This window comes from Pseudophryne corroboree, chromosome 4 (genome assembly GCF_028390025.1).
Source record: "Pseudophryne corroboree isolate aPseCor3 chromosome 4, aPseCor3.hap2, whole genome shotgun sequence".
NCBI classification, from domain to species: Eukaryota; Metazoa; Chordata; class Amphibia; order Anura; family Myobatrachidae; genus Pseudophryne; species Pseudophryne corroboree.
The window spans coordinates 615,239,864-615,265,327 of NC_086447.1; the positions used below are offsets into that span (position 1 = coordinate 615,239,864).

Here is a 25,464-nt window from a genome sequence, read left to right on the forward strand (position 1 = left end):
AACACACTACCCACTAAGGAGTGATAGTCACTCAATGGATGCCGGTCCATGTGGATATTAAAACTGGATTGGCATTTCTTAATGCACCCATCCTCCACTACGTTGTTACAGAGCCTACAGATACAGTTTTCTTCAGCTAACAATCCTTCACAATTCCTTCTATTGTCAATGCTATCGGATCGTTTTCTGATACTCGCCTTTACTTGTTGGTTAAGTTGTTCTTGGAAAACTACGCCTCCATCTTTATCATCGGAACTCATTCCAGAACCTCTCTCGACCTCCATGGTACTCTCGCCGGAACAGACTGCTCTGGTCAACATCATGGTCAACAGAAAAATCCGGATCACAGTCTCTTGGGGCAAGTCCATCTTGTAGGAGGGAACGGAGAAGAATGAGAAGGGGGAAAAAATAATTTGAGGGAGAGGGGATGGGAAGTTGGAGAAAAACAATAAAAGGGAACAGGGGATCGACAACTGCTTTTGGTCTTGTGATTTTCAATGCTCAGGTGCCGCCTCAATCCTCCTGGAACAGACACTCCAGTGATACAACCTCTACCGTCTGTTCCTTATCACGGGACCTCTCTGGATCAGCAACCTTCTTACAGTGGGACGAATGAACCCAAGTCTCTCTCTCAGCAACCTTCAATGCTGTAGTGCTAGTCAATAAGACCTGGTATGGTCCTTCCCATCTGTCAATAAGGCAACCTGAGCGTAGAAAATTCCGTATCATTACATAATCCCCAGGTTCAATGTCATGACAATTACTATCTGGTAAATCAGGAATCACCAACTTCAGATTATCATTTTGATTCCTTAACTGTATACTCATGTTAATCAAGTATTTTACAGTCACTTCATTGTTACACTTCAAATCATCCTGAGGGTTAATCATAACATGCGGTTGTCGACCAAACAAGATTTCAAAGGGAGACAGATTAAGAGGGGACCTGGGAGTGGTTCTGATGCTGTACAGTACAATGGGTAAAGCTTCTGGCCATGTCAATCCTGTCTCTGCCATCACTTTACTCAGTTTATTTTTAATAGTGCTGTTCACTCTTTCCACTTTCGCACTCGCCTGTGGACGGTATGGAGTGTGCAGCTTGCTATCAATTCCCATCAATTTACACATTCCTTGAAAGACATCACCTGTAAAATGGGTACCCCTATCACTTTCGATAATTCTAGGGATACCATATCTACATACAAATTTCTGCACAATTTTCTTAGCAGTAAACATAGCGGTATTTGTGGCCGCCGGAAATGCTTCGACCCAATTTGAGAAAACATCTATACAAACAAGTACATATTTCAAATTTCGACAAGGGGGTAATTGTATAAAGTCAATCTGTATTACCTGGAAAGGGCCGCCGGCAGGTGGGATATGAGATGGTTCTGTAGGTATTGCCTTTCCGATGTTCTTTCTCAAACAGGTAAGGCATGACATTGCTCTTTTACTCGCATGAGATGAAAATCCTGGGGCACACCAATATGCTCTTACCAACTTGCACATCCCTTCCTTGCCCAGATGAGTCAGCCCGTGAGCTGCCTCAGCTAAACATGGAAGGTATGCTCTGGGGGCCACTGGTTTACCGTGTCCATCCGTCCAGAGTCCTGAGGACTCCTGGTCATATCCTTTTGCCTTCCAGACTGCCTTTTCCTGTGTGGAACACAAATTTTGCATCTCACACAACTTCTGTGTGTTGATGGTATTAAATACCATCAGTTGTGTGGTGTCTGTCTGTCTGGGGGTACCAGCTGCTAACTTAGCAGCTTCGTCTGCTCGGCTGTTACCAAGTGATACTGGGTCTTGGCTATATGTGTGTGCTTTACATTTGATAACAGCCACTCTGTCGGGTTCCTGTATCGCTGTTAGAAGCCTTTTTATGTGAGCTGCATGCGCTACCGGTGTACCAGCTGCTGTCATGAAGTTTCTGAGGCGCCATAGGGCTCCGAAATCATGGACTACCCCGAATGCGTATCTAGAATCGGTGTAGATATTGGCTGATTTGCCCTTAGCCAATTCACATGCTCTGGTTAGGGCGACCAGTTCAGCAACCTGGGCTGAGTGAGGTGGGCCTAGCGGTTCCGCTTCTATGGTGCCTTGGTCATCTACGACTGCGTATCCAGTACACAAGTCTCCCGAGTCTGACTGTCTATGACAACTACCGTCCGTGTAGAAAGTTAGATCTACATCTTCCAGTGGGTTGTCACTGATGTCAGGCCTTGCGGTAAAATTTTGGGTCAAATATTCCATACAATCATGTGTGTCCTCCTTTGTGTTAAATTCTCCTTCCCCACCACTCTCATCCTCCACCCTTTGTGCCTGTCCAGGCACACCTGGGAGATACGTTGCAGGATTTAATGCACTGCATCTCTTTATGGTGATGTTTACGGGGGCCATTAGTGCCAATTCCCATCTTGTAAACCGCGCTGATGAGACGTGCCTGGTTTGGGCAGAATTTAGCAAGGCTGACACTGCATGTGGTGTATGAATTGTGAGGTTGTGACCTAGCACTACATCTTCGCTTTTCGTTACTAGCAATGCTATCGCAGCAACGCTTCGCAAGCATGTGGGGAGGGATCGCGCTACCGTATCTAGCTGAGCGCTGTAGTATGCTACTGGCCTGCTGGCATCACCGTGCTTTTGGGTTAAGACGCCTGCCGCGCAACCCGCACTTTCTGTTCCGTACAGCTCAAAGGGTTTCCCATAGTCTGGCATACCTAATGCTGGTGCCTGCGTTAGGCACTGTTTAAGTCTCTCAAATGCCATCTCGGACTCGTCTGTATGCGAAATCCGATCAGGTTTGTTTGAGGAAACCATCTCCTGCAAAGGTAACGCCAGAATGGAAAATCCTGGGATCCAGTTACGGCAATACCCACACATTCCTAAAAATGTTCTGATCTGTTGCTGGGTTTGTGGCAGAGTCATGTCTCTAATTGCTTGAATTCTATCAGCGGTCAGGTGTCTCAGTCCTTGTGTTAGACAGTGTCCCAAATATTTTACCTTAGTTTGGCATAATTGCAACTTGTCTTTGGAAACCTTGTGTCCTGTGTCTGAAAGATGAAACAGGAGCTGTTTCGTATCTTTCAGGGATGCTTCCAATGAATCAGAACACAGTAGTAGATCATCCACGTACTGTATTAATACTGATCCACTCTCTGGTTGGAAAGACTGTAAACAATCATGCAAAGCCTGGGAAAAGATACTTGGACTGTCTATGGAACCTTGTGGTAATCGAGTCCATGTGTATTGGACTCCTCTGTATGTGAATGCAAACAAATATTGACTGTCAGGGTGCAGAGGTACCGAAAAGAAAGCGGAGCAGAGGTCAATAACAGTGAAAAATTTCGCAGTGGGAGGGATTTGCATTAGGATGACAGCTGGATTTGGCACTACGGGGAACTGACTCTCAACTATTTTGTTAATCCCCCTCAGATCCTGCACTAGCCGGTAACCCCTCCCCCCACTCTTTTTCACAGGGAAGATGGGACTATTGGCAGTGCTGGACGTTCTTACCAGAATGCCCTGTTGTAGCAAGCGCTCTATTACTGGGTACACTCCTAACTCCACCTCTGGCTTCAGAGGGTACTGTGGGATTTTTGGAGCTATCCTACCATCTTTTACTTGTACAACTACCGGAGCTACGTTTGCCATTAATCCAGTGTCCTGTCCATCTTTAGTCCAAAGTGACTCTGGTATCTGAGATGTAATTTCTTCTACTTGGGAGGGAGTCCTATTTGTCATATTGGTATGTGACATTAATTTTGATGGGGAGTCTAACATGTCTCGCACTTCCTGAGCGTGATTCTCAGGTATGTCCAAGAATACACCTTCAGGAGTACAATAAATGACGCACCCCATTTTACACAGTAAGTCTCTTCCCAGGAGATTGGTCGGTGCCGATGCAGCCAGCAAAAAGGAATGCTTGGTATGTAAAGGCCCTATTGTAATCTCGGCTGGCTTGCTAACAGGGTAATGCTGGACTACTCCTGTTACTCCCATGGCTGGAATTGTCCTACCAGTGGTTCTCATGCCCACTGTCGAATTTATCACTGATTTGGCCGCCCCCGTATCTACAAGAAAGTTTAATGATTTACCAGCTACATTAATTGCAACTTCGGGTTCACTTCCAAGGCTTGCAATCAATTTTACTGGCTGCAGATTACAGGTATGGCCACACTCCTATTGGGTATGGTGACCTCCCTGAATCCCGCTGGCAGCAACTACTTGTGAGGGAGTTAGCTGGGAACTACCAGAGGCGTGCCAGTCTCTGTTCGGGGGGTATCTTTTTGTTTCCCCTGTATGTGGCTCATAACTCCGTCTCTGTGGACCCTGATCCCAATGTCGTGTGTCGTGTCGTTGTCTAGGGGGTTGATAAGATTTTGGTACATTTCTCGATCTACAGTCTCGTGCAAAGTGTCCCTGTTTGTGACAAAAATAACATGTTACCACATTTGACTTACCCACAGGGTTTGGTGATATTAACACAGGCTGTTTTGTGGTCAGGGCCTGTATACTTACTGACATTAACTTATCACCTTGTGACTCCCTGTGTCTGGTGATATTCCGGTCGTGATCAATAGCAGCCTCTCTCAAAGTAGCCACAGACAGACCTCGCCAACATGGTTGTGTGGTCTGTACCCTAGTCTTTAATGACTCTTTTAAACCATCCATCAGTACCGATACTGCTACTTCTCGATGGTTTATGTTTGTTTTAATGTCCTCTATGCCTGTGTATTTTGCCATCTCTGATAATGCTCTGTGAAAATACTCTGCAGCTGTTTCTGACTCCTTTTGTTTAATGGAGAATATCTTGTTCCATTTAACTACCGCTGGGAAATACTCCTTTAACTGTAAACTTATTCTTTTTACATTATCTTTGTTGTACACATCTGTAAGAGGTACATCCTGATCTAATCCACAGTCAACTAAAAATTGAGCTGCGTCGACATTGGAGGGTAAACAAGCTCTTAGCAGTACTTGCCAATCTTTATTATTGGGCTCTAAAGTGTTTCCTAGGTCTCTGATGTATTTTTGGCTAGCAACAAAATCTTTTCTAGGGTCAGGGAATTCAGACACTATGGTCCTTAATTCCATTCGGGTAAACGGGCTATACATGGCGATGTTCCTAACAGGAGTGACTCCTGAAGTGTCCGTTTTCCCATTTGGCACTACTATTACCTTAACAGGATTAATTCTAACAACATCATTCTGTGTAGATTCTACAGCCTGTGGTGAAATAGTTTCAGCATAGTGTATGGTGCCGTACTTACCCGTTGATACGACCTCACCTGTCCCTCCGCTAGGGGGCTTTGTTACTAATCTTATAGGTTGGGCCGTGCCTACTGTTGTCTCAGATATGGTGGCTGCTAGAGAGAGCGCTGATATTGTTGCCGATTCGTCCTCTTGATCACACTCCTGGGGAAAGTTCAAAACAGGGTACAACTTGCACGGGTTAATACTTGCATTGGTTAATTGGTTAACATTATCTTTAACATTTACACAGTTGCTAAGTGTTTGTTTGTTACACCTTAGTGCAGGCCTGGCCAACCTGTGGCTCTCCAGCTGTTGTAAAACTACAAGTCCCATCATGCTTTGCCACAGGTTTGCCATTAGGGAATGCTAAAACTGTGGCAGGGCATGCTGGGATGTGTAGTTTCACAACATCTGGAGAGCCACAGGTTGGCCAGGCCTGCCTTAGTGCGTCATTCTCCGCAACCAATTCTTCTCCTGATATGTATGGTGGCGGTGGGGCCGTGGCTATCAGTTTCCTGATAGAGCCAGATCCCGCCGCCTGAGCCAATCCTCTCTGTATGTCACCCTCCTGTTGCCACAACTGCAAATAATCATAATGCTTGATTCGTCTCTTTGCTGATTTAATGAGACATATCCTTCTCCTTAAATTCGTTAACACTTCTGTGCTGAAGCTACCTACTCTTGGGAATTTCTCCCCGTCATGTACTGTCATTCTCTCCCATTCATCACATAAAGCTTCTGTGTGACTTCCGTACTTTTCACACATTACGTACCTTGCCGACCCGACTGGTCGGTTTATAGAATCAACCCGAACCGAGGTTGATCGCCCCCTTCCTGAACAACTGGCCCCCATAATTTGCAGGTGTTACAGAACCTTACAAAAAACCAAGATATTCACGATAGGTTGGCGGTGAAGTTTACCGAGCACCTCACTCACTCGCCCACGCCGACCAATACGACCTGATCACACTGATATAGTGCTGGCGTACTCGACCCAGGGCCCCTATTAACCTTTGTTTACTGGAACATGTGAGTGTGATCCGCAGAGCATTAACCCTTTCCAGTAAAGGTGTGGTTGTCAGATAGTTCCTGAGTGACCAGCGAACTTCCCTTTTTGAAAAAATAAAAAATTACACAAATCACGTTAGAATGTACAAATAGCGTTTATGACCTTCGTACACAAATAGTACCGGTCAGGTTTACTAATGCACACAATTACGTGCGGTACAATCGTTCAGCACATAAGCAACTAATCTTATGTACGGAGCGACCAGCGGAATCGAAAATTGCGGCTGCGAATTCCTTCAGCAAGAGCTTGTATGGCCTATATGGGTGTTGCACCAACCCTTTTTTTTTGGTGTTGTGCCTGTGGACTCTATAGCGGACTTCCTTGTCTGCTGTACCTAGACCTCCTGGTCTGTTATGACCTCCTGGTCTGCTACAGTATGACCTCCTGGTCTGCTATACTCTAATGCTCAAATTTTATGTTTAACCAAGGATGCCTCCCTAGCCACCGTGCATGTCACTTACACGTATGTACCTTCACGAGAACTCGATGATTTCTTTTGGTTCAATCCTCAAAATTGTAAAAACAAACACTCACTCACCACATATACACTTTTGTTTCTATTTCTATTTCTGCGCAGAAATTTCTCTTTAGACCAGATGTGTTACAAATTAGGAGAAGGATCTGTTAATTTAAATTTCGAATTTAAAATAGATTTGCGCTACTTATCGCCTGTTGCGCTATTTATCGCTTATTGCGTTACTTATCGCCTGTTGCGCTATTTATCGCCTTGCCACCTTTTCGCTTGTTAAAAATCAACACTATCGTGTGACTTGAGTTACGTGGGCGTACCCAGACGCTCCGTTGCGTAATTTACGCTGCGTGCGTCGGCCTTTGCGTACGCGAGTCTCTCCCTTTGTTAGAGACACGTGTACACCAGTCTTTGTCCACCGTAACACAACTAACACGTTTTATCAATGTAGATGATCCTCGATCATCTACCGCACACCACACTGACTTCGCCTTGTCTCTCAGGCATAGCTGTGTGTTTGTCTATACTTTAACTATATTACCTTTAAACTATGAAATAGCGGCAAATCTCTCTTAGCACGTTTTATCAATTATAAAATGGCAAACAGGAGAGTGATATATGAAAATACACGAATGAAAAGAAATGCAGATATGCGTGCGTGTGTACGCAAGACAGAAATAAACAGTTTTAAAAAGACACTATCGTTTTGTTCTTACCTCCGGTCCCGGATTCCTTCAGCACCCTTTACTAAGTGAAGCAGACGCTTATCCAAACAGCACTACGAGGAATATGACCTCCCGCCCTTTGCTGCTGGATAATGTCTGCTGAAATTACCTAGTGCAGATATATGAAGGACGGGCGAGCCGCCAATTGATAAAGCTAAATATTTATCTTATATAAAACCCTTTATGAGGTCTAAGAACACTGTACGCTATTCACGTATGGAGTACCGTAAGGGTACGCTCGTTGCGTAGCAATCGCTTAGCCGTAGTCGAGACGCTCAAGCGTCACGTTCGCTCACGGCCAAGAGATCACAGGCAGGCACGCTATTGGCTGCCGTCTATCGTAATGATTCGCTATAGCGTAGCGGACGCTCGGGACCACGAGGAGATCACCAGCGGCGCTGACGCTCACAATGTTAAACCTTTATATCTAAACCATAAACCGTATATTATGCAGTAAAACCTTAGTGTAGTGATAGAGTGTAAATGCAACACAGTATAACCTTATTAACTCAAATGCTGTTCGAGCGTCACCGACGCTCTGAGAATACTAAACACTATAAGAAATACACAGATACCTGGGCTTAGGGTCCAACGCCTAATATATATATATTATGAATGATATACTTGCAAAAGAATTAACACAATACAAGTCATACACTACAATATAACATAGACTACCTAACCAGATAACTACACAGGAAATACAATACAATACAATTATGTTTTAAGGGAAAATAAGAGAGAAAGAGGAGAAGAGAGAGAGAGAGAGAAATGGCTCACAATAACAGTAAGAACAATATGATTGCGGAGAAACACTTACGCACAAGGGGAAATGATCGCATGCGCCTCTGGACATCCAGCTCCCGATTTTCAGCAATGATAACCGTTGAAGAGTGAGCTGGATGTGATCGGCTTGTCTATTTATGCCCCACACACAATACAATTCAATGGACCCTACAATCTCATTGTTCATTGGACACAGGAATTCCTCCTCGCACTATAACAAAAGGTCATAGGTTGATTCATACAGGTGGGCTGTGACGATTTCCAACAGCTCAGGTGGGTGGGATACTGGGTTTCCCGCCGCATGGCTAAGTAAGAGTAAATAATAGTAAATGGACATAAACTTCTTATGTCCATAACTATTCGCACGAACGATTAATCCGCTCCAAACCAACACCGGAATATTGCTAATTAAATACTCTTCCGATGGGTACTAAACACCACTGTATGACTCCTGTTAGACCCTTCGTACAATACAAAGAGGGATCCCTCTGTCCAGGAACATGCTATATTAACTAAACTTTCAGAATCTATCAAAGGGACCATGATCTACAAAATACATTATATAGTTAAAATATGTAACGATTGAGTCGCACGCTACGATCACATAAACTCTACCGTAAATACGCATACCGTGCGCCTGCGGGTGCCCGCGACTGTGAGTATGCGCACGCACGGGAGAGCGTACGCATGCGCAGCGCGGACGTATATGAGGTGCAAATATGGCAGTGTGTATAGAGATATTTTTCTGACTTTGACAATCCGCACTCTCCCGCTTGTTTGGGAGCTTTGGTATAATCCCCATGGTCCTTACGGAGTCCCCAGCATCCACTAGGACGTTAGAGAAAATAAGAATTTACTCACCGGTAATTCTATTTCTCGTAGTCCGTAGTGGATGCTGGGCGCCCGTCCCAAGTGCGGACTTTCTGCAATACGTGTATATAGTTATTGCTTAACAAAGGGTTATGGTTATGTAGCATCGGTTGAGTGATGCTCAGTTGTTGTTCATACTGTTAACTGGGTAAGTTTATCACAAGTTGTACAGTGTGATTGTTGTGGCTGGTATGATTCTTACCCTGGATTCCAAAATCCTTTCCTTGTAATGTCAGCTCTTCCGGGCACAGTTTCCTTAACTGAGGTCTGGAGGAGGGGCATAGAGGGAGGAGCCAGTGCACACCAGATAGTACTGAAACTTTCTTTAGAGTGCCCAGTCTCCTGCGGAGCCCGTCTATTCCCCATGGTCCTTACGGAGTCCCCAGCATCCACTACGGACTACGAGAAATAGAATTACCGGTGAGTAAATTCTTATTTTTATATATACAGTTGTGCTCATAAGTTTACATACCCTAGCAGAATTTGTGATTTTCTGTCCATTTGTCAGAGAATATGAATGATAACTCACAAACTTTTCTTTCACTCATGGTTAGTGGTTTGGTGAAGCCATTTATTGTCAAACAACTGTGTTTACTCTTTTTAAATCATAATAACAGAAACTACCCAAATGACCCTGATCAAAGTTTATATACCCTGGAGATTTTGGCCTGATAACATGCACACAAGTTGACACAAACGGGTTTGAATGGCTACTAAAGGTAACCATCCTCACCTGTGATCTGTTTGCTTGTAATCAGTGTGTGTGTATAAAAGTTCAGTGAGTTTCTGGACTCCTGAAAGACCCTTGCATCTTTCATCCAGTGCTGCACTGACGTGTCTGGATTTTGAGTCATGGGGAAAGCAAAAGAATTGTCAAAGGATCTGCGGGAAAAGGTAATTGAACTGTATAAAACAGGAAAGGGATATAAAAAGATATCCAAGCAATTGAGAATGCCAATCAGCAGTGTTCAAACTCTAATTAAGAAGTGAAAATGAGGGATTCTGTGGAAACCAAATCACGGTCAGGTAGACCAACAAAAATTTCAGCCACAACTGCCAGGAAAATTGTTCGGGATGCAAAGAAAAATCCACAAATAACTTCAGCTGAAATACAGGACTCTCTGAAAAAAGTGGTGTGGTTGTTTCAAGATGCACAATAAGGAGGCATTTGAAGAAAAATGGGCTGCATGGTCAAGTCGCCAGAAGATAGCCATTACTACGCAAATTCCACAAAGCATTCCGCTTACAATACTCCAAACAGCACAGAGACAAGCCTCAAAACTTCTGGAACAAAGTCATTTGGAGTGATGAGACCAAAATGTAACTTTTTGGCCACAACCATAAATGTTACATTTGAAGAAGAGTCAACAAGGCCTATGATGAAAGGTACACCATTCCTACTGTGAAACACAGAGGTGGATCGATGATGTTTTGGGGATGTGTGAGCTACAAAGGCACTGGAAACTTGGTCAAAATTGATGGCAAGATGAATGTAGCATGTTATCAGAAAATACTGGAGGAAAATTTGCACTCATCAGCCTGGAAGCTGCACATGGGATGTACTTGGACGTTCCAACATGACAATGATCCAAAACACAAGGCCAAGTCGACCTGTCATTGGCTACAGCAGAATAAAGTGAAGGTTCTGGAGTGGCCATCTCAGTCTCCTGACCTCAATATCATTGAGCCACTCTGGGGAGATCTCAAACGTGCAGTTCATGCAAGACAGCCCAAGAATTTACAGGAACTGGAGGCTTTTTGCCAAGAAGAATGGGCAGCTTTACCATCTGAGAAAATAAAGAGCCTCATCCACAACTACCAGGACATAACTAAAATGGCATTAAAAGGAGAGGTAATAATCATGGGAGACTTTAATCTTCCTGATGTAAACTGGGAGGTGTCTGTTGCTACTTCCACTAGAAGTAGGAACATTTTAAATTCCCTTCAGGGAGCATCCCTCCACCAATTGGTGAGGGAGCCCACTCGGAAAGACGCAATATTAGACTTAATACTTACAAATGGAGACAGATTATCGGACGTAAAAGTGGGTGAAAACCTGGGATCCAGTGATCATCAAGCAGTATGGTTCAGCATTAAGACAGAGACTGACTCGTCCCATTCAAAAACAAAGGTGTTGGATTTTAGGAAGGCTGATTTTGTAGGGATGGGAAAATGTGTAAGCGATTCTTTGGCAGAGTGGAGGAACTTGGAAACAGTGCAGGAGAGGTGGGAAACATTCAAATGTGCAATATTGAAGGCAACAGACCTTTGTATCAAAACTGTTAGGAAAAACACAAGGAAAAGGAAGCCAGTGTGGTTTACAAAAGAAGTAGCAAATATTGTGAGAGCAAAAAAGATGGCTTTTAGGAAATATAAGCAGACACAAAATAATGAAGACAAAAAGATATATCTTGTTAGACAGAAGGAGACAAAGAAGGTAATCAGATGTGCAAAGGCACAAGCTGAGGAGAAAATGGCCCAGTCAGTGGGTAAAGGAGGCAAAACTTTTTTTAGGTATATAAGCGAAAAGAGAAAAACAAAAGGCGGAATTATAAAACTAAAGACGGACACTGGGAGTCTTGTTGAAGGAGACAATTTAATAGCAGATCATCTTAATGATTATTTTTGCTCAGTATTTACTACTGAAAGAGAGGGGAAGGGGCCACAGTTAAGTTGCAGGGATATTCAGGAAAATGAAACAAGTACATTTACAGAGGAGAAGGTCCTAACAGAACTCTCAAAGCTGAAAGTGGACAAATCTATGGGGCCAGATGGGATACATCCAAGGATATTAAAAGAACTTAAAGAGGTGCTGGTAGCACCATTGACAGAATTATTCAACCAGTCATTAGCTACAGGAGAAATTCCAGGGGACTGGAAAAGAGCAAACGTAGTCCCACTGCACAAAAGTGGAAGCAAGGAAGAGGCAAACAACTACAGACCAGTGAGTCTTACATCAGTAGTAGGGAAATTGATGGAAACACTCTTAAAAGAAAGAGTTGTAGATTATCTCAAATCCGGCAATTTACTGGATCCCAAACAGCATGGATTCACTGGGGGGAGATCATGTCAAACAAATCTTATTGACTTTTTTGATTGTGTGACTAAAGTGATGGATAAAGGTGGAGCCATGGATATAGCTTATTTAGACTTTAGTAAGGCTTTTGACACAGTTCCACATCGCAGACTGCTAAATAAACTTGAAAGTTTGGGATTGGATATTAGGATTATTGAATGGATAAGATCTTGGTTGAAGGATAGAAAACAGAGAGTTGTGGTAAATGGAGTGCATTCACAGGAGGGAAATGTTACCAGTGGAGTACCCCAGGGATCTGTACTTGGACCAGTGCTTTTTAATATCTTTATTGGTGACATTGCAAATGGCATTAAAGGGAAAGTATGCCTTTGTGCAGATGACACAAAGGTATGCAACAGGGTAGACACACCAGGTGGGGTAAAACAAATGATTGAGGATCTAGGTAGACTAGAGGAATGGTCAAGAGTCTGGCAATTACAGTTTAATGCCAAAAAATGCAAAATCATGCACTTGGGTCTCAAAAATCCTAAAGCTAAATACAGTATTAATGGCACTATACTGGAAACTACTGAGGAGGAAAGGGATCTAGGAGTCACTATTTCAGATGACTTAAAAGCAGGTAAGCAATGTAACAAGGCAATGAGGAAGGCTAGTCAGATGCTTGGCTGCATTGGGAGAGGAATAAGCAGCAGAAAGAAAGAAGTAATAATGCCACTGTATAGGTCATTAGTACGGCCTCATCTAGAATACTGTATTCAGTTCTGGAGGCCATATCTTCAAAAGGATATTAATACATTAGAAACTGTACAAAGGAGGGCAACTAAAATGGTGCATGGCCTACATCACAAAACATACCCAGAAAGACTAAGAAATCTCAATATGTATAGTTTGGAGCAGAGAAGGGAAAGGGGGGACATGATAGAAACTTTCAAATATATGAAGGGTTTTAACAAAGTCCAGGAGGGAAACATTCTCCAAATGAAGAGAAGCAATAGGACACGAGGACATGCACTGAGAGTGGAGGGGGGGAGGTTCAGGGGAAATTTGCGGAAAAATTATTTCACAGAAAGGGTAGTGGACAAGTGGAATAGCCTCCCATCAGAGGTGGTAGAGGCTAAGACAGTAGAGCAATTTAAACATGCATGGGATAGACATAAGGATATCCTTACAAAGAAATAAGGATCAAATAAGGTTAGTGATTAAAAATAATAAAAAAAATAAAATAAATAAAAATAAGGGGCAGACTAGATGGGCCAAGTGGTTCTTATCTGCCGACAAATTCTATGTTTCTATGTTACCACAAAAGACTTCAAGCTGTCATTGATGTTAAAGGGGGCAATACACGGTATTAAGAACTGGGGTATGTAAACTTTTGATCAGGGTCATTTGGGTAGTTTTTGTTGTCATTATGATTTAAAAAGAGTAAACACAGTTGTTTGACAATAAATGGCTTCACCTAACCACTAACCATGAGTGAAAGAAAAGTTTGCGAGTTATCATTCATATTCTCTGACAAATGGACAGAAAATCACAAATTCTGCTAGGGTATGTAAACTTATGAGCACAACTGTATATGTATATACATACACACACACACACACACACACACACACACACACACACACACACACTGGGGCAAAAAAGTATTTGGACAGCCACCTCCTTCCCTCAGTAAGAGCACTGAAGATGGAACGTGGCTGGGTCTTCCAGCATGACAATGACCCCAAACACACCGCCCGGGCAACTAAGGAGTAAGAAGCATTTCAAGATCCTGGAGTGGCCTAGCCAGTCTTCAGACCTCAAACCAATAGAAAATCTGTGGAGGGAGTTGAAAGTCCGTGTTGCCCGGCGACAGCCCCAAAACATGACAGATCTAGAGAAGATCTGCATGGAAGAGTGGGCCAAAATACCTGCTACAGTGTGTGCAAACCTGGTCAAGAAACTACAGGAAACATTTGACCTCTGTAATTGCCAACCGAGGTTATATTACAAAGTATTGAGTTAAACTTTTCGATTGTCCAAATATTTATTTTCCGCAAGAATATACAAATAAATTGTTTAAAAATCATACAATGTGATTTCCTAGTTTTTTTTTCAGATTCTGTCTCTCACAGTTGAAGTGTACCCATGATGGAAATTACAGGCCTCTCTCATCTTTTTAAGTGGGTCAACTTGCACAATCGGTGGCTGTACAAATACTTTTTTGCCCCACTGTGCAATTGAAGCAGCACTCCTGTCACTAAAATACCTGTCCCAGTGCCAATCCCTAGGAAACCACTGCGGGGATCCAAAGCATATAACTCGTGGGCGGCACCCGGTAAGAAACACTCTCATAAGCGCAGGTAAATATTTACCTGCGCTTATGAGAGTGTTTCTTACCGGGTGCCGCCCACACACGAGTTATATATATATATATATATATATATATATATATATATATACTGTTTGTTTTGTTAGTCTACTTGAAAGGTCAGTGTTACTAATCAGCCTGATCTGAGCAAAGCAATTGTCTGATTCTTTATCATTAAATCAAATTAATTTTCCAGTTTATCAAAGCAAATATGTAATCAACTACACAAGCTATAAAATACATTCTCTATACCATCGGTTAAAACTAAGTGGAGGAGAGCTGCACATCTGATAAGGCAAAGTGTGAAAGGCAAAACAAAATAGTTAATTGCATTAAAATATATGCAAACTCATTGAAACATTTTGGGACATTCCATCTTCCCACTGGAGGCATATTTATGTTGCAAGAAGGGGCACCAAAATTATTTTATCAATCATTTTTTTTTTAATGTGACTGTATATTTTATTTATAGTGAGTATTATTCCAATCATTTCCCCACGAGGGTCAGACTACGGGGTAGATTTACTAAAGTTTCTAAAAATGAAAAGTGGTGGTGTTGCCCATAGCAACCAATTAGATTCGGTCTATCATTTTATGGGATGCAATAGAGAAACGATAGATTCTGATGGTTTGCTATGGGCGACACTACTTTTTTAATTTTAGAAGCTTTAGTAAATCTGCCCCTACATATCTATGAAAAATGTTTTACTTTTTCTATACAGCACAAAAACAATCATACTTTTACAGCTTAATCCACTGTAATAAACATCCCTCTTCTGCTGCATTGCTAAAACCACCTTAAATTCTATTGGAGAAAGAGCGCTATATAAATAGAATTATTAAAATTATAATTATTAACAAAAATGTCCTTGGTAAGTGGCCATTATGGACCACTGCTTGGGATAACACTGTTGATCTATAGCAAGAGGAGCCCATCTACGTTTTATTTAGATTACCAGATTGACGTGACTCAATAGGCAAGTGTTGGAGGAAGGGAAGATTACGGTGCTCTGATTTCGCGCCTGCCCCCTTCCCCGGAGTCCGGAAATACTATAATATGTGCTGGAATTTCTAGCATGGCATATACGTCTCTTTCTTGCTGGGTAGTGTGATTTGTAGGCTTTTGCAGAGTAGGTAATATAGAACATATACTGAATGTATCATTTCTACGGTATGTATCACACAGAACATTAATAATTTGGCAAAAAACAAACTTGGCATCCCTTCTATAAAAATCCAATGTTTGCCCCTGGACACCCATCTTCTGGTTTTCAGACTGGGTAGACATGCCAAAGTGCAAGCCTGCTAATCTATCATGCTGTAAGTACTGTAATTATAATGACAGCATGATGCATTCAGAATAGTGCTGCCAGACCCCTACAGTGTCCGGTTCACACTCCCCTTAGTTACAGTACTGATGTAAGAACTGGAACAGAGGTGGGTATTTCAACCTAGTATGATAAAGTCCCATAATATTATTTCAGCAGGGTTGCACAATACGGGCAGGATGGGTTTTTGTTATTTTTGATTTTCGTTTTCTAGAAATAGTCAGTAATGTATATATTTATGTACCGTGCCACATTGCGGCAAAATGGTAAGTAAAAAAAAAAAAATCTTCCATAGAATAACCACATCATGGTATTTAATAAAATAATTACTTGTGACTGTAACTGCCACGTTAATCTGGAAAATCATACCCATACATTTTTCATATAACGTGACAAAGCACTTGAATCTCCTTGTATTTCTATGGCCTTCATAAGATTTCAACAGATTTCATTGTTTATACTGTGCCGTACACCCAATCCGGATGATGACATTTGGAGGGCAAACATCTGATACCTGTCCCACGCGTCGAGCTCATAGTGGTGCCTTTTGTAGTAATGCCCTGTAGATGGCATCTTTTGGGATAAAGTCCTGAGTGTTTTATATACTACTGATATTCCTCCCACAATTGCTATGCCTGTGGTGTGTTGTTTGGGTATAGTGTATGATGACACTGTGGATAAATAGAGTAGACAATATGTGGTAAATGTGTGTACCGCAACCAAGGTCTTTGTGGCCTGCTCATGGTTGGCCTCTAAATGGCCGGATTACAATGCCTGGCTGTCTGTGGTGGGTGTAACTGTTCAACATAAACAATACTTGTATGAAGCCCAGTTATACTCAGCCTTATGTTCAGGACTGAGTGGCTCTGGGCTACAGTTTATGGGTTACATGCTATTTTGGGTGTTGGCCTCTGATCCTTTCAGACATCTGTGTATGGGTTCAGATTATGTATTTTTTGGTGTAGTTGGGACCTGGTGCCTCATCAGATCTGGCTAGGTGCCCAGTGGTAACAGTTCAGTTGGAAGATTCGGCCATCCCTTCCTTTCTTCTTTACTTTTTTAGTTTTGTTAGTAGTATTTTTGTCTAGTCTATGAGGATTCATGTTGCTATATATTCACACTTATAATGTGGAGACTGCCATTTTCATATGTGTATCACATTGTTGCATACTGTATTTCGGTGTTGATGCATGGTATTTCTCTTGTACATGTAGGACTTGCCATTTCCTATATTTTGGCTTTACTGTTTTGTTCTTCTAGAAAGAAGTAAAAATTGCTCAATTAAAAAAAAAACACCAATTGTTGTGTAAAATATATAATATGTTGTTTCCTGAATAAAGTCTGGAATGATACAAATGATTGGCGAACTTACAGGCTCAAACTTGACTCCGGCTCTTGGTGGAGGAGCAGGTCTAGTATTTGGCACCTTTGGGGGAGGACGTTGTGGTATCAGCACTGCTTCTGCCTCTTGTGAGTGTGCATATGGTACTTTGGGGGGCACAGAATTTGAGTCTGCTTTTAGAAAACTTTGATTGTGATTAAGACCAGATTTTACATCCTCATCTTGTTTTTCTGAAATACAAAAAAAAAATTTCCATCAACCAATATATTTACTTGAAAATGAATAACAAAAAACATGCATTACGAATTCTGTTATCACATTAAAAGCATATACGATTCTAGTACAAATGCGCAGGTTATTAATGTACCAATATGGAAAATGACTCGTAAACGACATCTACTGATTAAAGCCAAGCACTCTGCATTGTACATTAAAAGCACAGAGAATCAGATAGCGCTGACTGACCCAGAATCTTTAACTTATTAGCTCATCCATCTTGAGGAGGTTCTGCTCTGATAGCATGGATTTGTTAACCTAGAATCGGAATCATCAGATTCAGAATCAGCTTTATTGGCCAGGTGTACTCACGTACACTAGGAATTCTTTGTGGTACAATGCATCGCCAAGCAGCAACATGAAGGAGGAAAAACGTAGCATACATTACAAACATTACACATATGAGTTCATACTGCACATATGCAACTGTACAGTAGACATATTATACATTTAAGACTAAAAACTAAGGCTGCTTGGCATAAGAGCTCAAATACCTTCTTGCAAAGGTTTGCAATTTTTATTATTGCATATTTTACCTATTTGTAATTAGACAGATTTTGGACATTAGTTCAGTAATCTAAGTAAGCAAATTATATTTCTTCTCTAGAATTATACGAGGGCCGTCATGTCATTGTTCATACTGTATCTGGATCACACAAATGGATTTCTCCACGTGATTTCTCCATGTGATAGAGAATATTGGAACAATCTCAGGCCCATTTATTAACCAACTGAATCAACCAATATTTGCAGCTAAAAACGGGTGTTTTCGGTGACTTGCCACAAATTTTAAATATCACCAGAATATATGATGGAGGGACCACAGCAGATATCTCCAATAACTGCTGTGATCCTTCCATTCCCGCCGGCAGCCATATCTCCCAATGTGATGGATTCCCAATAATGCCCCCCCATCCCCACCCCGCAGCTACTGCCATCTTCAGGCAGCGGCACATCCCTTTACTTCTGGACACATTAATTACACAGGTTCTGCGGCTGATTAAAACCAGGTGTAATGGAGTCTTGAAGTCATTTAGCCACAGAACCTGTGTAATTAATATGTGTCCAGAATTAAAGGGATGAGGTGTCAACCCTATGTTCTAGCCTATGGGCTACAGATCAAGGCTGTGCTTCGAGCAGGGTTCCCCAGGAAATGGCTGGAAATTGCATCAGTACATGGCGGTCAGCGTGAGCGTGCAGCAGCCTCAGAACCACACTTGTAACATAGCAGTAACGGGCTCCGGCCCTGCCCCTGCCAGCTGATGCATTCACCCGATCTGATCGCATTCTGCAATGCGATATAGGACGCTAATATCGCTCCCAGATTGCATTGCAAATGCAGCCAATAAAAAGAAATAAAATAAATGAATAAGTAACAAACAATATGAAACACAGTCTGTACACTCTTAGTTGTTTTTTTTTTTAAATGAAATGAATTGCCTAAATCTTATTTACCTAATGCTTATTAATATATTTACACGTTACGCTTGATTCTAATAAAAGTATTACTGCAGTGTGACCTGGATCACTCTTACTGTATGTTCCTGTCACTGATGGTATGTGTTTATACTGTATAAAGTCTCACCTTTTTTGGAATCCATTAACCATTTAATAGCTTCTTCTGCTTCCTGTGCAGTGGTAGTTTTAATCTGTTTCACATTGTAAGGTTTACTTATCCCAGTTTTGTCCTTTGGCTATAAATATAGAATATAAACATTTTGCATTTACAGTCAAAATTGACAGCCATTGTTACAAGATATAAAGGGGAGATCAATTTAGCGCAATAACGCAAAGTGCCTCCAGAATACTTTTACACACTTGCACTTGATCTTATGGGAGAAGCCACTATCTACCATATTAGATGGTGGGTGCATTGGGGACACTGAGAGTGCCTATGTGGTGCAGAAAACAAAAGATTTCATTTTGCAAGAAAAAATTATTTCAATTAGAAAAATGGACTGAAAGGTGCATTTCCAGAGCTATCCCTTGCTTTGCGTGGTATCTGGAAGATAGATCAACAATGTATAGGTTGGCAGTCATTAGGTCGACAGTTACAAAATGTCAACATGGAAATGGTTGACGCATATTTTCAATGGTTGAAACATGTTTTTTCAACCTCTGCATTTTCTCTTTCAGCAAGGCAGGCGAACACTGGACCATGGGATTGCAGGTTGGGGCAGGAGCTAGCACCTAAATTAAACTGTAGCTTTAAAAGTAAGCTCCTCCCCCCTGCAACCCCAGATTGAAACTGAAAGTCTGGGGTTGCACGGACAAGGAACTTGCTTTTGAATCTACAGTGTCATTTAGGTGCCAGCTCCAGCCCCAACCTGCTTTCCCATGGTCCAGTGTTCCCCAGCATGCTTCAGGGAAAAGGATTCAATAGTAAGTGACCAAAAATCTTCTTAATTACCGTTATCTGGGAATAGTAACCTGTGGCGAGCGAAGCCAGCCAACGAGGGTTGAAGTTTCTGCTGTCAGATATTTGGGACAAAAAACAACAACACATGTTCGACCATGTTCATGTCAATATTTTGTTCACGTCGACCAAATGCAAGTTGACCATATAGTGTTGACCTATTGGCTGTTGATACTGTCGATCTGTTAATCGACACTTGCTTTGCATGAGGGTGCACATCCATTTTTTCCCTGCAAAATGTGATGAAAACCATCAAAACATGCAAAAGTGACACGTGTAATAGAGTCTGGATTCCCCCTAATTCTAGTGATTAATTCAAGATATAAATCAGGCTAAATCCAGCAATATTTGGATAAAATGGGATTGATTGAAATGTTTAAAGTGTGTGGTCCTAAAGTGGCCCAAATAATACATTTATACACTTTCTGCCATTTGCACTTTTAAGTGTGCAAATTTTAGGACAGTTCCAGAGACTAGGAAGTGGGTGTGCATCCTGAAATTCACTTGGCAGGCAAGTAGCCATGCATAGAGAAGCTGTGCATACTTAGGCACAGTGGCAGCTCTAAACCTCCTCCCGGCTCCCTGGCCTTTTGCCGTCCTGATGGATTTCTGTAATAGCAGGGGAGCGGCTTCCCTTGGGAAGCATTGTCATTGCTGTGGCAGTCCCCCTGGGACTGGGATATTTCATAATATCAGTACACATGACAATATAAACCAGTGCCATATGCAATTTGCCAGCTGAAAAAATACACGTCCCTCTTTTCTGTTTCAGTTATGAGAGCCACACATCTTTGTTTACAAACTACAAAAAAGTTCAGAGCGGCTTTAGTTTTACCTTAGATCTACTGATGAACAAGTGGTAAGACATAAGAGAGCCTGTCTGAGCCATCTGATCCCAGACTTAAGGCACAGATTTATCAAGCCTAGGAGAGTGATAAATTTCATGGTGATAAAGTAACAACCAATCAGCTCCTAACTGCCATGTGACAGGCTGTGCTGGACAAAAAAGAACAGTTAGGAGCGGATTAGTTGGTACTTTATCACAGTGCAATTTATCGCTCTCCAAGGCTTGATAAATCTGGGCCTTATTATGAAAGTATGCTTTCATTTTTCTACATCAATTCTATCCAAAAAAATAAAAATTAAATGTTTTGTATACCATACAATGCTGTAGATTTCAAAGATATTGCTATGTAAATGTCAACTGAAAGTTTTTTATATAGGTTGAGTATCCCTTATCCAAAATGCTTGGGACCAGAAGTATTTTGGATATCGGATTTTTCCGTATTTTGGAATAATTGCATACCATAATGAGATATCATGACGATGGGACCCAAGTCTAAGCACAGAATGCATTTATATTTCATATACACCTTATACACACAGCCTGAAGGTCAGTTTAGCCAAGATTTTTAATAACTTTGTGCATTAAACAAAGTGTGTGTACATTCACACAATTCATTTATGTTTCGCATACACCTTATACACACAGCCTGAAGGTCATTTAATACAATATTTTTAATAACTTTGTGTATTAAACAAAGTTTGTGTACATTGAGCCATCAGAAAACAAAGGTTTCACTATCTCACTCAAAAAATTCCGTATTTCGGAATATTTGGATATGGGATATTCAACCTGTAGCAGTGATTTATTAATTACCAGTTTCTTATATAGTGCAGCATTTACATTCCGTTGCGCTTTACAATTGGAAACAACAGTGAAAAAAAACAACTGGGTATTAACAGTCATATATGACACATTTGTGTAAAAACAGAATGACATCACTAAACACCACAAGTGCTCCGGGCTTGAATTTCTGCACTTTCAAAAACACTCTTTATATATTTTGCATGCTAGTTTTGTATTTCTCATTGGATGAAGGATTAAAATTAATTATTGAATTACTGCGTCTTATAGTTACAGACTTACAGGATGCTGTGGTGCACCAGGAAGAAGAGTAACTGCTTGCTGAACAGGTGCCGAAATGTTGTTTTCTGTTAAAAAAATTAAAAAAAATAAGCCAACCAACCAATCACTAAGTAATAATGTCAATGTATTTTGCGGTTCCTAACTTGATTTTTGGAAACATTTCCTTACAGTGGTTGTCATATGTGCATAAACAAATAAAAAATAAAATTAATAAATCAGTGTTTTAAAATAAGCTATGGCATCGGGCTGGGTAACAGATTGCTTGTTGTTAATAGTGGTATGTTTTTGGTTGTGGCACAATATGTTGACTTTTAGGTAGAGATTCAAATGTTTGAAAACTCGGTTGGGTGTCTGTTTTTTCCTGTCTATTAGATAGGAAAAAACAGACTCCCAACTGATTTTTCAAACATTTGAATCTCCCCCTCAGAATGTTAACATGGTCTGAAAGCCGATATTCAGAATGTTGAAATGAACATTATGAAACATTGTGAAGGTCGATACTTTCGCTGTTGACATTCGGACCACGCAACATTTTGAATGTTGACATAATGACTACAAAACCATTTCTTTCCCTTATTTTGGACACCCTCAGCACACATTTCTAAGAAAACACAGTTAAGGTTCTGTCTGTGGGGGAGATGTACTAAGCCTTAGAAAGTGATAAAGTAGAGAGAGAGAAAGTACCAGCCAGTCAGCTACTAACCGCCAAGTTGCAGGATATGTTTAAAAAAATGACAGGAGCTGAATGGCTGGTACTTTATCTCTCTCCAAGGCTTGGTATGTGGTTACAAAAGTTCATTTGTTGTTCAGACCATTGGCCAGAATGAGGAAGAACTGTGATATACTGTAAGTGACTGACTATATAAAGAATGCTGATGCTAGATGGTGTGGTCTTCTGCTATGAGGACCGGAGCTAAGAGGGGCCCACCTTCCCTGTCAAAGTTACATGTGTTATATACATTTTTCACCATTGGGTGGTACATAGGGGCCCATACAAACTTTTGCCTTAGGGAATGCAATAATTCTAGGTATGGCCCTGGACCTGCTCATTGTAATGTGGTATAAAATGAACTGGAGGGTCTAATGTTACATAAAATGGACTGGGGTCCTGTAATGTGGCATAATATGAACTGTGGACACTGTATGTCATAATGTGAGTTGGGGGTACTGTGTTGCATAATCTGTACTGACAGCTCTACAATTTGACATAACGTGAACTAGGGCGCTGCTATGGTTCATAAAATAAACTAGGGTACTACATTAACGAAGGCACTACTGTGGTTCCGAGAGTAGGATATGATATCCTGCCATTTTAAATCCCAACAGTCAGGATGCCGAGAGTGGCATCCTGATGGATCCCAATAAGTAATTTAACCCCAACCCTAATCTAACCCTAAACCACCCCTCCAGCAGCCTAACCCTAAACCACCTCTCCAGCAGCCTACCCCATCCCCCTCCACAGGCTAACCCTAACTGTCCTCACCCAAACCCTTCTCCTAGTCCTAACTCTAACGCCAGTACTTACCATTGGGATTCTGACCATCAGGATGCTAAATCCTGGTTCAGAAAATGAACTAGGGCACTATTATGGGACATAAAATGAACAACTGCGGCTGAGAGGTCTTTTTCTAAAAGCATTGACAGGGACCCTACAACATGTTGCTATGGGGCCCCCAATAGTTCTAGCTATGCTCCTCATTCTTAGTATCTCAGCAACTGCTGATACCCGGGTATTTTCACACACAATAGTCTGTACAGTTTACAAAGAATGGTGTGCATGACAAAAAATAAGAATTTACTTACCGATAATTCTATTTCTCATAGTCCGTAGTGGATGCTGGGGACTCCGAAAGGACCATGGGGGATAGCGGCTCCGCAGGAGACTGGGCACAAAGTAAAAGCTTTAGGACTAGCTGGTGTGCACTGGCTCCTCCCCCTATGACCCTCCTCCAAGCCACAGTTAGGATACTGTGCCCGGACGAGCGTACACAATAAGGAAGGATTCCATACCAGCCACACCAATCACACCGTACAACTTGTGATCTGAACCCAGTTAACAGCATGATAACAGAAGGAGCCTCTGAAAAGATGGCTCACAACAACAATAACCCGATTTTTGTAACAATAACTATGTACAAGTAATGCAGACAATCCGCACTTGGGATGGGCGCCCAGCATCCACTACGGACTATGAGAAATAGAATTATCGGTAAGTAAATTCTTATTTTCTCTAACGTCCTAGTGGATGCTGGGGACTCCGAAAGGACCATGGGGATTATACCAAAGCTCCCAAACGGGCGGGAGAGTGCGGATGACTCTGCAGCACCGAATGAGAGAACTCCAGGTCCTCCTCAGCCAGGGTATCAAATTTGTAGAATTTAGCAAACGTGTTTGCCCCTGACCAAGTAGCTGCTCGGCAAAGTTGTAAAGCCGAGACCCCTCGGGCAGCCGCCCAAGATGAGCCCACTTTCCGTGTGGAATGGGCTTTTACAGATTTTGGCTGTGGCAGGCCTGCCACAGAATGTGCAAGCTGAATTGTACTACAAATCCAACGAGCAATCGTCTGCTTAGAAGCAGGAGCACCCAGCTTGTTGGGTGCATACAGGATAAACAGCGAATCAGATTTTCTGACTCCAGCCGTCCTGGAAACATATATTTTCAGGGCCCTGACTACGTCCAGCAACTTGGAATCCTCCAAGTCCCTAGCAGCCGCAGGCACCACAATAGGCTGGTTTAAGTGAAATGCTGAAACCACCTTAGGAAGAAATTGAGGACGAGTCCTCAATTCTGCCCTGTCCGTATGAAAAATTAGGTAAGGGCTTTTATAGGATAAAGCCGCCAATTCTGAGACACGCCTGGCTGAAGCCAGGGCTAACAGCATTACCACTTTCCATGTGAGATATTTTAAGTCCACAGTGGTGAGTGGTTCAAACCAATGTGATTTTAGGAATCCCAAAACTACATTGAGATCCCAAGGTGCCACTGGAGGCACAAAAGGAGGCTATAAATGCAGTACTCCCTTGACAAACGTCTGAACTTCAGGAACAGAAGCCAGTTCTTTTTGGAAGAATATTGACAGGGCCGAAATTTGAACCTTAATGGACCCTAATTTGAGGCCCATAGACAGTCCTGTTTGCAGGAAATGCAGGAAACGACCCAGTTGAAATTCCTCTGTAGGGGCCTTCCTGGCCTCGCACCACGCAACATATTTACGCCAAATACGGTGATAATGTTGTATGGTTACATCCTTCCTGGCTTTGATCAGGGTAGGGATGACTTCCTCCGGAATGCCTTTTTCCTTCAGGATCCGGCGTTCAACCGCCATGCCGTCAAACGCAGCCGCGGTAAGTCTTGGAACAGACATGGTCCCTGCTGGAGCAGGTCCTTTCTTAGAGGTAGAGGCCACGGGTCTTCCGTGAGCATCTCTTGAATTTCCGGGTACCAAGTCCTTCTTGGCAAATCCGGAGCCACGAGTATAGTCTTTACTCCTCTCCTTCTTATGATTCTCAGTACTTTTGGTTTGAGAGGAAGAGGAGGGAACACATACACTGACTGGTACACCCACGGTGTTACCAGAGCGTCCACAGCTATTGCCTGAGGGTCCCTTGAC

The 25,464-nt window shown here is 42.0% G+C and overlaps 1 protein-coding gene across 2 annotated transcripts in view; it reads right to left on the minus strand.

The window, feature by feature from the left end:
* The window catches only part of SYNJ2 (synaptojanin 2), a 468,795-nt gene that overhangs the window by 11,071 nt on the left and 432,260 nt on the right, over positions 1-25,464 (minus strand). For both annotated transcript variants that reach the window (XM_063917654.1, XM_063917655.1), the window contains exons 24-26: positions 21,855-21,919; positions 19,094-19,202; positions 17,263-17,462 (exon numbers count right to left, since the gene is read on the minus strand). In XM_063917654.1, the coding sequence (XP_063773724.1) occupies positions 17,263-17,462; positions 19,094-19,202; positions 21,855-21,919 (374 nt within the window). The remainder of the gene's footprint in view (positions 1-17,262; positions 17,463-19,093; positions 19,203-21,854; positions 21,920-25,464) is intronic.